Source organism: Macrotis lagotis, chromosome X (genome assembly GCF_037893015.1).
Source record: "Macrotis lagotis isolate mMagLag1 chromosome X, bilby.v1.9.chrom.fasta, whole genome shotgun sequence".
NCBI classification, from domain to species: domain Eukaryota; kingdom Metazoa; phylum Chordata; class Mammalia; order Peramelemorphia; family Peramelidae; genus Macrotis; species Macrotis lagotis.
This window is the reverse complement of record NC_133666.1, coordinates 286534884-286547991: the sequence shown is the minus strand read 5'-3', so window position 1 is coordinate 286547991 and position 13108 is coordinate 286534884. Positions and strand designations below refer to the sequence as shown.

The window sequence follows — 13108 nt, the reverse complement described above, 5'->3', positions numbered from 1 at the left end:
TGGCCTCAACTGTCTTGTCTATAAAATGATACTGGACTAGAGGACCAATTAAAATCCCAATAAAAGCCAATATCTATAAGTAAAATCATTTGTCTGCTAATTTAATTCAAATAGATAAGGAAGCATTTTACCTTTAGATGAAAGCATGTTTTATTCTCCTTGTTCTATTTTACAAGTAAATATAGACAGATATATATAAAACATTTAACAAATACACATAAATGTATATAAATGAAAAGAATGAAATGAAATGCCTCAGGGTAGCTAAGTGGCACAGTGAATAGAGCACCAGCCCTGGAATCAAGAGGAACTGAGTTCAAATTTGACCTCAGACACTTGATACTTGCCTAGCCTTGGACAAGTCATTTAACCCCATTGCCTTTTAAAAGAAAAAAGGAAAAAGACTTACCTGTCCCAGCCAGGAAATTCGAGGCCAAGGTTTTTTCTGTTTAATACTTGTTGATAATAAAACTTCTAGTTTAACCTCCATGTTGTCAAAAATGTCAATAAGTAAAATAATCAGGAAAAAGTTACAGGACTCCTTAATGAATGATAGGGAAGAAAAACAAAAAACAATGTCTTATTTCTTTATGAGGCTCTCAATTGCTAATATACATATGACTTTTTCAATATTTTGGGGGGGTAGACTCCTTTTTAGTCAACACAACTTGACAACATCTCCCTCTCCACCCCCCCAACTCCCTATTCACTTCTATCCCCCAGAAAAAAACCAAATAGTTTTCTGAGGAAACATATCAGCTTAAAAACAGGGATAGTGTTGAAGTTTGTTTCACATCTCTGTTTCCTAAAAGATTATTCAATAGATATTCATGTTTTATAATTTGATTTGCATAGTATGTAATTTAGTTTTCCAGTTATACAAATTTTTTTATTTAGATGACTACCTTCTTACAAACTAAACATAAATACAAAATCATAAGCATAATTGCTAAACAAAAATAAAACCTCCAAAAAAATAACCTAACAACATATTCCTCTTTTGGTAATAGAGCTCTGCTCATTTTAGTCAAGGAAAAGCACAATGATTTATTGGAAAAAAAACAAAGACTATTATAGTTTACTGTAGCACATGTACAGTACTTATTTCTCAAGATATTTATGCTGTGAACTGATGCTGAGCAAGATGAGCAGAAGCAGAACACTGTACACCCTAACAGCAACATGGGAGTGATGATCAACCTTAATGGACTTGCTCATTCCATCAGTGCAACAACCATGGACAATTTGGGGCTCTCTGCAATGAAGAATACCATCTGTATCCAGAGAAAGAATTGTGGAGTTTGAACAAAGACCAAAGACTATTACCTTTAATTTAGGTGAAAAAACACTTGTTGTATAATTTTGCTATCTCTTATACTTTATTTTTCTTCCTTAAGGATATGATTTCTCTCTCATCACATTCAACTTACATCAATGTATACCATGCCTTCTGTGGGAGGTGGAGGGAGGGAACAAGATTAGGGGGAAAATTATAAAATTCAAAATAAATACATTAATTTTTTTAAAAAGGTATTTATGCTGCTGAGAGCAATCACAACAAAATTCATTCATTTCAAAGAGTAAAAATTTAGACAGCAGTCCCCAAAACAAACTTTATAATGAAAAAAGTTAGAATGAGATACAATGAATAAAACATTAAGACTATAAACCAATGGGTGGCTAGGTTGTGCAGTGGATAAAGAACAAACCTTGGAGTCAGGAGTACCTGGGTTCAAATTTGACCTCAGACACTTAACAATTACCTAGTCATGTGGCCTTGGGCAAGCCACTTAACCCCACTGCCTTGAAAAATCAAAAAAAAAAAAAAAAAAAAGAAGACTATAAACCAATACTACAGGAAAACAATGTCTTTATTTAAAATAGCAAATTCAATTTACAATGAATAATCCAAACACATAGAGTGGCTTATGCCATAAACAATTCTAAAATCTAGTCTGTATTCCACCCAGAGAAAAATACAATCATCTGGTAGGCTTTTTATTCACAAAGCTTTTGGTTCACAAAGAAAAGTATTTAACAGGGAGCCCTCTCTTAGATACTGAAATCCCTAATTTGTATGTCTGTGAGAGCCTGCTAATTCAGATTAGGTGATGATTTTTCATCTAGAAAGAATGGTCCATTTCTATGTCACTCCAGGGAGAACACTAACACTACTGGGAACCTATCTCTGTTCCAACAAAGACGGGGAAAGTAAGGAATATGTAGTAAAGGGAAATAAAAGAGACTGAATCATTTCTGTGGTCAGATATCCACAGCAGAGACCTGGGTGAGTAAAACAGGTACCCTATTCCTCAAGGGCCAAGAGGATCCTTATCATTATGCTCACATGCATTTATTATGTCAAGCACCCAGCTAGACATTTGGGATACACAAAGGACCGCACAAAAATGGAGACTGTTGTCAAGGAGCATGTATTCTAATGGGAGAGATAAGTAAACTTGGCACATTAGAGATTTATACACAGAATGAATGTAAGGTAATATGAAAGAGGAAAGACATCACATGCTGGAAAGACAAGGGAGAAAAGGTGGAATTTGAGCTGAGTCTTGAAGCAAACCCTGGAAACCAAGGAGCTGGAATTAGGGAACTGGTCCTGCTGGGGGGGGGGGGGGGGCAGGGACTGGAAGGTATAGGGGGAGGGGGCCACTAATGGAAAGCTTCCATTTGCATCTGGCCCACAGGAGATGGGTGGCATTAATACCTTTGAATAAGATAAGGATGCAGAGATACAGACCAGGTGTGGATTTCTTTGCTCAACTATTTTTCTTTATTGCAAGAGAAATAGGTAAATTAACCAGATAGTGACAAATTCAAAGAGCGAGTGCATTTAAAGAAAAAAAAAGGAAAAAAGAGCACAAATAGGCCAGGTTTTTTTTTTCAAAATCCTGCTAAATTTAACATACTTTTAAAAAACACAAACAGGGGCAGCTAAGACATATAGTGAATAGAGCACCTGTCCTGAAGTCAGGAGTGCCTGAGTTCAAATCCGATCTCAGACACTTAACAATTACCTAGCTGTGTGACCTTAGACAAGTCACTTCACCTCCCCATTGCCTTGAAAAAAAAAGCAAACAATAGAATTTCACCATTTCAATAAGAAATCCGTTTCCTTTGTTTATTGAAATGTTTGTTGAGGATGAATGAATTTGTTTAAAGAGGAAAAGTGAGGAAGGGGCAGGAGAAAGAGTGGGAGAGGCAGGGGCTGGGGGAGGCTGGTATCAGAATGCCCTGCTACGTGCCCCCCCTCCCCCGCTGCCCGGGGTAGGCCTGACTCTGACTCCCCTGGGCCACCGCTGTCTCCGGGACCCCCATTTTACCGAGCAGGAAGGTGACTTGCTCAGGGTCACTCGGCCAATACCCGTGGGAGGAAGGATTTGAACTCGGGTCTGATGCGCCCAGGCCCAGTGCTCCATCACTCCAAGCAGGCCTGAGGCTGGTGGGGGAGGGGAGGATGCGGAGGGGGAGGGGGATGCGGAGGGGGAGGGGGGGATGCGGAGGGGGAGGGGGGAGGGGGAGGGGAGGGGAGGGTGCGGAGAGGGAGGGGAGGGTGCGGAGGGGGATGCGGAGGGGGAGGGGAGGATGCTGAGGGGGGAGGGTGCAGAGGGGGGAGGGAAGATGCGGAGGGGGAGGGGAGGATGCGGAGGGGATGCAGAGGGGGCGGGGAGGGAGGGGGGATGCGGAGGGGGAGGGGAGGATGCGTAGGGGGATGGGGAGGGGGAGGGTGCGGAGAGGGAGGGGAGGGTGCGGAGGGGGATGCGGAGGGGGAGGGGAGGGGGGATGCGGAGGGGGATGCGGAGGGGGAGGGGAGGATGCTGAGGAGGGGAGGGTGCAGAGGGGGGAGGGAAGATGCGGAGGGGGAGGGGAGGATGCGGAGGGGGAGGGGAGGATGCGGAGGGGATGCAGAGGGGGCGGGGAGGGAGGGAGGATGCGGAGGGGGAGGGGAGGATGCGGAGGGGGAAGGAGGGAGGATGCGGAGGGGGAGGGGAGGATGCGGAGGGGCAGGGGAAGAGCCCTCGGCTCTGCGCGGCGGGGCCGGGGGACTTACCGGGGCGCTAGCCGAAATGAAGGCCCAGGAGGCTCCGAGCGGGCGCCGGGGGCAGAGAAGCGCGGCGGCCCCGGGCCGGGCCCAGCTCTCCGCTTCCCGCCTCAGCCCCGCCCCGAGCCGCCCTGAGCCCGCGCACGCGCAGCAGCGGCCTCCCTGCGGAGCCGAGCCGAAGCCTCCGCGCGTGCTCAGAAGCTCCCGCAGGCTGGCGCCTCCCCCCTTGCTCCCGCTCTTCGCTCCCTCCCTCCCACGTGTCCTCCTCTGCCCCGAGATCCGCCCCCTCACCCGTCTCCCCTCTCCTTCCCCACTCATGCCCCGGCACATCATCGGAACATTTTGCTAATTCTTTTGCGCTTGTTTGATGATGACGTCCTTTAGTTCTCCTCTTTGCCATGTGATACAGCCTGCTCGTAGCTATCATGTGACTGTTGGCTTCTCTGACATTCATCTTCACTTCATTGGCAGTGGCTATTTTTCTGTTTCATTGCCATATTACTCCTGAAGAATATTAAAAAAGATGGGCCTTTGCTTTTATGGAAATCTGAAAGTCAGTGAAGGACCTTAGAAGTTTCTCAAGAGCACTTTTTTCCCCCTCTCCCCTCCCATGCCCTTTCCCCATTCTCCTCTCTCCTCCTTGGCAGCCTGGCAGAGTCCAGATACTCTCTCCTATGCCCATCTTTGATCCCACATTTGCCTCTTTTAGACACCTCTTCTTACCTTCATCCTCTCCAATCTCCTCCTTTGCTTTCTTCCATTCTCTCTCTATCCCTCTCTTTTTCTCCCTTCTTTCTCCATTCAACTTCTCAACTTCCTAGGGAAGGATCTCTATTCTTCTTCCTCTCTTCTAATCATTCTTTCTTCTCCTTTTCCTTCTCTCTCTCTCTCTCTCTCTCTCTCTCTCTCTCTCTCTCTCTCTCTCTCTCCCCCCTTCTCTTTTAAATCTCTTCCTTCTTCAACCTACTTCTTACAATCCTGAATTTTCATGCCCATCTAAATTGTTTATCTCTTTTATATAGGACTTTTTAGTGGTCCTGCTTCCCTTTGGTCATCCACTCCATCACTTCCTTTCTTTGTCCCCTTCTCTCTATTCTGCCCTACTCTGCTTAGAACATGGCTCCCCTTTCCCATTATTTTAACAACTGATTAACTCACTCAACAAATAAACATGAGACTGTGGCCAGTAGAATTTTTTTTAATTATTTAAATATTTTATTTTTTCACCAGTTTCATATAAAAATTTTTTTATTTTGAATTCTAAATTCTCTCACTCCTTCTCCCCTTCTCTCATTAAGAAGGAAAGCAATTTATTTTACCTTTACATTTTCATATTAGCCTTGTTATGCAAAAAGAAGACCCCCCCAAAAATAAAGTAAAAACAAGTAAGCTTTGATATACATTCAGACTCCATCAGCTTGTGCAGGGTATTGAGACCTTAACCCAAAATGACTACTCAGAGTCCTCTCAAAGTGGCAACAAAGAGTTAAAATTTATTTTGATTCTCGCAAGAAGCAGGGCAGTTCCTAACTCTATGTGAGAGAGAGAGAGAGAGAGAGAGAGAGAGAGAGAGAGAGAGAGAGAGAGAGAGAGAGAGAGAGAGAAAGCCCAATTACAGAAGCTGAAGCAGGGTTAAAAAAAAAACACAAAAAACCACAACTCATTCCCCCTCCTCTTTTCTGCCAACCCTTACAACAATTGATCAAACTTGATGGTCCAAAGAGAAGGGGGGGGGGGGGGGTCCCAGCCTCCGAGGGGTCCTTGGAACCTGACAGGAGGGATAGAGTCAGCGAAATGAGTTGAGTTAACAAGTGGGTAAAGGCAGGAGCAGGTTGACTGTCAGCTGCTTGAATTTATTTTTATAGTTTCAGAATCATGTATGTTGCAAGCAAACAATCTGAGATCATTTCCTTGGTTACAAGAGTGTACAATTTTCATCAACAATCATATAGTTCATATGGTTACAAGTTTTAATCATGTGATTACAAGTTTAAGTAATAATCATATAGTTAATTAATTTCTTATCCCTACTCAGACCATGCTGACCTGTTACCTGTCTGTTACCATATTTATTAGTACATTGTATAATTGTTAATTCATTTAAAGTTATTAATTAAGCAATTCTTTTAATGGAAAATTTTAAATTTTTTGTGTAGGTAATGTTTTTTGATACACTTCCTTAACAGTCTGTAGTGAGGGTCTTTATGCTTGTCTACCCATCCGATAACTCTCACAATAACCAATTTTTCTTTCTGGCCTAGTTGGTAGAAGCCACAGTTTCTATGACTTTTTTATTCTTTCCCATGAAACTAAGGCTGCTGGAGTTCACATATCAGTCACCTGTACTATTTTCTCACCATCTTTTTCATATATTCCTGTGTATGGTAAGGGGGGGGGTAAACTATTAATTTCCCTGGAATTCTATCTGATCCATCTTGTATCTGTTTTCCCTGTATATATCCTGGTATCTCCTTGGAATTCCCAGTGCTGGGTTTTCCAGAGATTTCATAGCGTGGAAGCCTTTTGTATGCCTCAGGGAGGGGCAGTCCTGTTAAATTTGGACAGAGTTTACAATCTGTTTTATTCAAGGAATTTTTCTGAAATCCTTCCTTTATAGTCATTCCAGTATTAGGGTGAGTAAATATTGTAATCAATAATAAACCTATAAATATTGGTATGCATGAAATTCCTATGTATATTGAAGAAAGAAATGTTGTTCCATCAGGCAGTGTGACTGCCTTGAGTCTTCTTGCTGCGACTGTGTCAAACAGCTTAGAGACCCTGGCTCCCAACAGAAGGGGGGAGTGTACCTAAGCTTTCCCAGGAGAGTCTGTCTTTGTTTCCACCTTATATGATTAGGGTGACATGGTTTTCCTGCTGGAGATCCAGGTTCTCACACTCACCTGATTCTTGAGAAATAGAAACTGAGGCCTATGGATTATACTAATTTAGCACTATGTTTGTGAAAAGTCAGCATTTTTTGCCCCTCACAAGCTCTTTCTCTGGGAATGGATAACATTTTTTATTATATGTCCTCAAGAATTATCTTGGATCACTGTTTCACTGAGATACCTAAGTCATTCACAGCTGATAACTGTTCAGATATCACTGTTCTGTGAACACTGATCTACTGGTTCTGCTTATTTCACTTTGGATCAGTTCATGTAAGTCCAGGTTTTTCTGAGAGCATCCTGTTCATTATTTCTTATAGTACAATAGTATTTCATGGTAATCATATATTACAATTTGTTCATCCATTCCTCTATTGATGGACATTCCCTTATTTTCCAATTCAAGAAAAGATCCATATTTCTGAACACATATGTCCTTTTCCTTTTTGATCTCAATCTCTTTGGGATACTATAGACCTAGTGATGGTATTTCTGGGTCAACGGGTTTTAAAGTCCTTTGGGCATAGTTACAATGGTTAAAATGGTTAAGTCAGCTCACAACTCCACTGACAATTCATAATGTCTCAATTTTTCCACATCCCTTCCAACATCTATCATTTTCCTTTTCTGTCATATTAGTCAATCTGATAACTGTGAGGTGTTACTGAAGAATTGTTTTAATTGTTCATTTCTCTAATCAATAGTGACTTAGAATTTTTTTTTCAGATAGCTAGAGATAGCTTTGATTAATTTGCTTGAAAACTATTCGTCTTTTGACCTATTATCAATTGGAAAATTCCTTTCATTTTATAAATTTGACAGTTCTCTATATATTTGAAAGAGATCTTTGTCAGACATTTTATGTAAATTTTTAACACATTAATGATTACTATTTTGCTCCATTCTATTTCCCCATTTATTCTACTCTATCCTTTCACCCTGTTCATCCTCAGAAGTGTTTTGTTTCTGATACTGACTCCCCCTATATACCTTCCCTCCTATCAGCCCCGCCCCTCATTTTATACCTTATCCTCCTACTTTACTCTTGTAGGACAGATTTCCATACCCAACTGAGTCTGTATATTATTCCCTCTTCAAGTCAATTCCAGTGAGACTAAGATTCAGGCATTTTCCCCTCCCACATCCTCCTTCATCCCCTCCACTATAAAAGGTCTTTTGTGTCTCTTTTACATAAAATAATTTACCCCATTCTACCTCTTCCTTGCATTCCTTTTTTTTAAACTTTTTTAATTTTTAGATACCATACCATCATATTCAAATTTATGTAAATATATGTGTATATAGAGAGATATCTACACACACACAGACTAACACACTGACACACACACGCACGCATGCGCACACACACACACACACACACACACACACACACACAAACATGTAAATGCTCCTAATTGCCCTAATAATGGAAAGTTCTTAGGAGTTGCAAGTGTCATCTTCCCATGTAGGAATGTAATGTAAATAGTTTAACTTTTTTGATTTATGATTTCTCTTTCCTCTTTACTTTTCTATACTTCTTTTGAGTCATATTTGTAAGTCAAATTTTCTGTATAGGTCTGGTCTTTTCATCAGGAATATTTAAAAATCCTCAATTTTTTCCCTAAAGTATTATACTCAGTTTTCTGAATTAAGTAATTTTTGGTTGTAATCCTCCATTCTTTATCCACCAGAATATCATAGAACCTGCTAAATTTTGCATTATTCTGTGGTTCTATGATATATGAATATTATCTTTCTGTTTACCATATTTTCTTCATGACCTGGGAGCTCTGGAATTTGGCTACATTTTGAGGAATTTTCTGTTTGGGATATCTTTCAGGAAGTGATTGGTAAATTCTTTCCATTTGTATTTTACCTTCTGAGTCTAGAATATCAGGGCAGTTTTCCTTGATAATTTATTGAAAAGTGATGACTAGGCTCTTTTTTGATCATGGCTTTCAGGGAATCCAATAATTCTAAAATTATCTCTCCTTGATCTACTTTCCAGATCAGCTGCTATTCCAATGAGATATTATTTTTTTTATTCTTTTGATTTTGTTTTATTGGTTCTTAATATCCCATAGTCATTAACTTAACTTGCCCAAATCTAATTTTTTGGTTTTTGCAAGGCAATGGGGTTAAGTGGCTTGCCCAAGGCCACACGGCTAGGTAACCAAATCTAATTTTTAAAGAATGATTTTCTTCAATGAGTTTCTCTTCTTTTCCATGTGTCTACTTCTACTTTTTAAGGCATTCATGAGTGAATTTTTATACCTCTTTTTTCATTTAGCCAGGTATTTTCTTTAAGGCATTCTTCTTTTCATTGGATTTTAATTGCTCTTTTACCATTTGGCGAATTTTGTTTTTTAAAATATTATTTTTTTGTGGCTATCATTTTCTTTCATCACTTTCGCTTCTTTTCCCAATTTTCCTCTCCCTATCTTGATTTTTAAATCATTTCTGATCTCTTTCATTATTAAGACCAGTTTGTAATTTTTTTAAAACTTTGAAACATTTTGACTTTGTTGTCTTTTGAGTTTTTGTTTTGATCTTTCCACTCACCATAGTAACTTTCTGTGATCAGTATTTGTTTTTTGTTTGGTCATTTTCCCAACCTATTTCTTAATTTTTAAGTTTATATTAAAGTTGGGCTCTGCTTCAGCAGTAATGGGGCAGTGTCACAAAGTTTAGGCTTTTTGTGCAGTTGTTTTCAGAGCTAGTTCTGGGAGTGTGCAACTTTCCCATACTTGCAAAATGGCATAATTTGGGGCAGCTAGGTGGTGTAGTGGATAAAGCACCGGCCTTGGAGTCAGGAGTACCTGGGTTCAAATCTGGTCTCAGACACTTAATAATTACCTAGCTGTGTGGCCTTGGGCAAGCCACTTAACCCCATTTGCCTTGCCAAAAACCTAAAAAAAAAAAAAAATGGCATAATTTAAGGAGGAGTGTGGTTACTCTGCTTCTGGCCTGTACTCTGGTCTTTAAGAGAACACAAGCACTCTTGTCTATATTGAAACTGTGACCAAGATCCCTCCTCCCTTGTGGCTATAATCTTTGATGTGCTAGTATTCCTCTCCTCTCCCTAGGACTATCACTTAGAACCAAGAATAGGAAAAGCAACAGAGTCCTGTCCCCATACCAGCAAAGGTACTCTGTAATTTCCTTCTGACCAGTAATCTGACCTCCTCATGGCCTGTGGGTTGAGAGTTCTAGAAAGCAGTTACTGATTCAGTCACCCTCAAGTCCTTCTCCTGGTTTGGGGGGCACTATCTACACTGGTATGGCCTGCTCTCCACCTCATCCCTGTGTGATAGACCTTTCCTGTTGACCCTCTGACTTTGGCAGGGAAAATGTTTTTACATCATCCTTTGGTGAATTCTGCCATTCCATAATTTATTTTGAGGTGTTTTTTGAAGTTGTTTAGAGGGAAATTTGGGAGAGCTCAGGTGAGTCCCTGCCTTTTCTCTGCCCTCTTTCAATCAGGAGATATATATAATTCACATTATAGAGTCTTAACATCAAATCCAAAAGCAAAAAAATAAAATAAAATTCATGTTCTATTTAGTCATCATGTATTACCATCATGCAGTACCATCATTTACCAACATATTTTGGTGAAGATGTAAGAGAGAAATCATATTAAAAAAATTTGATAATACTCTCAAATTAAGTCAACAAGCACTGTGATACTTGATGATTTCATGCAGAGGTGGAAAAAGATAAGAATAAGGAAAATATATGGAAAAGCTAATGGTTTTTATATTACAAAGAATTATATCTCTGGATAGTGACCTCTGTGAAAAGAATGTTATGTACTAGATATGGTAAGCACTAATGATATTATAAAGCACAAAATAGATTACATTTTGACAAGAAAGATTTGTTAGTGATGTGGTAGTGATCCTTGAGCCAACTGTTTGTGTATAGTGAACCCATCAACTTCTCAAAGCTAGGATTAGAATTAATTAAAAAAGTGAAGTAGAAGAAAAAGATATGGAATATAATTTAAACTAAATAAAAATATTTAAACAATTGAAATTTTTTAAAAATGGGCAATGGAAATAGAAAAAATATTGAAACTGACTCCATTTTATCCAGAAATATAACTAATAAATTGTCACAAGGAGACCTGATAAGCACAAAAAGCACATTAGACAGCAAATATCTGATATGCTTACCAAAAAAAAGAGCAATGGCTGCCAAAGATAACTTGAGGTTAGTATATAAACTTCTTTGCAAAACCTTATAAAGGATGATGTATGATGACTTGAAGGATGTGACCCAAAAAAGTAGAGAGATGTTAAAGGCTAAAATCAGTTTAAAGGAAAGTTTGGCAAGATAATAAGCTAAGGGTGCAGCTAGGTGGCATAGTGGATAGAGCACCAGCTTTGGAGTCAGGAGAACCTGAGTTCAAATCTGACCTCAGAAACCTGTATGACCTTGGGTAAGTCACTTAACCCCTTTGCCTTGCAAAATTTTTTTAAAAAAGATATTAAGCTAAGCAAAGTCATATCACAAAGGCATTTAAGATTGAAAACTGGAAGGTTATAATTAAAAGCAAAATGGAAAAGGATTTCAAAAATCATTATCAAAAACAGTTTTCTAGTTCAATGACTATGTAAGCACAAGTAAATCTGAAAATTACAATCCCTTATAGATATTGGAGATGTGGAAGGGAGAGTGTATAAAGGGAAAACCTTTTTTCCCCCCACTTTATTTTTTTCATATTTTTTGTCTTTTGATCTGTTTCTTCTTCCACAACATGAATAATATAGAAATATGTTTTACATGATTGCAGATATATAACCTATATCAGATTGCTTACCATGTTAGAGAGGGAGAAAAGGAAAGAGAAAATTTAGACCTCAATATTTTTTAAATGTATGTTGAAATTTATATTTACATGAAATTGGAAAAAATAAAATATTTTAAAAATTCTACTGTGTGTAGTATAAAAAATAAGAAAGGGGAAGGTTTCAGAAAAATCTGAGAATATTGATGATTAATAAAGAGAGTAGAAGCAGAGAGTAATTTATGTATTAACAGCAACATTATAAAGACAAACAAGGTTGAGGCACTTAAGGATTCTGGTCAATGTAATGACCCAGTTAGATTGCAGAGGATCCATGAAGAAGCATATTGTGCACCTCCAGACAGAGGTGATGGACTGATTCTGGATGTAGAATGAGACATATTTTGGGGCCTGGCTAAAAAAGAAATTTGCATAGCTTAACTGTATATTAATTTTTTAATAATGGTTTGGTTGAGTTTTTTTTTCATAGGATGAAGAAGGGAAGGGAGCTAGATAGGAGAAGAAATTAACACATGTTGACAGAAAAAAAAGTAAAAGTTGCATTTTGAAAGCAATATGGAGTCCCTCAAAAGAAATAAGTGGAGCAGCTAGGTGGCGCAATTCGGCCTCAGACACTTAATAATTGCCTAGCTGTGTGGCCTCAGGCAAGCCACTTAACCCCATTTGCCCTGCAAAAACCTAAAATAAAATAAAATAAGTGAAAAGGGATGGATTTTGAAGAAAAACATCATGCCAGCCAGTAGGTGGCCTCACAGTGGGGCTAAGCTTTGGCTGATGGTTTCTTTGAAGGTGATCTAGGCATTTGCAGATGGTCTGTCTGGAGGTATGGTACCCTCTTGATGATCTTGATGAGGACCTAGCTTTCAGGTAGTGATCTCATTGGAATCCATTGCTCTGGTGAGTGATTTGGTTAGGGCTCTGACATGTAAGTGGGGTCTCATGGACACCTGGAACACAAGCTGATGTTCTCAACTAGGGCCTGGGATTTGATGCATCTTCATGGGGGTCAAGAAAAAGTCTAAATAGAGATTTGATACTTATTTAGTAGTTCTTTTGACTGTGATATCCATGGAAGACCTCTGCCCTGGGAGTCCGGCAGCTCCTGGGATTGGGAAAGAGTGGAAGAGGCTCTGATTGGGTTTGTTCTTCCAACCTCTAATTCTTTCATTGCATGGACTCTGCTGCCAATTTGTCCAAAACTACTATTCAGGAGCCAGACTCCCATGAAGATTACCAAGCAACCAGATGAGGGGCCCCATGGGAAATCTCACTTGCATACCCAGATCCCATTAGGATCACAACTGGTTTTGGCCTTTCTTAGTCTTTGCATAAGTTTTCTCTTAGTTA

General features: G+C 39.5%; 1 protein-coding gene across 5 annotated transcripts in view; it reads right to left on the bottom strand.

Moving 5' to 3' along the window:
• CPLANE1 (ciliogenesis and planar polarity effector complex subunit 1) overlaps window positions 1-4168 on the bottom strand; it is a 155384-nt gene extending 151216 nt beyond the window's left edge. For 4 of the 5 annotated variants that reach the window (XM_074202095.1, XM_074202099.1, XM_074202098.1 and 1 more), the window contains exons 1-2: window positions 4067-4168; window positions 410-541 (exon numbers count right to left, since the gene is read on the bottom strand). In XM_074202095.1, coding sequence (XP_074058196.1) covers window positions 410-490 — 81 coding nt within the window. In that variant the 5' untranslated portion in view covers window positions 491-541; window positions 4067-4168. Of the gene's footprint in view, window positions 1-409; window positions 542-1326; window positions 1787-4066 lie in introns of those variants that run through there. The other variant, XM_074202096.1, reaches the window with a different exon arrangement.
• Window positions 4169-13108: the final 8940 nt, after the last annotated feature.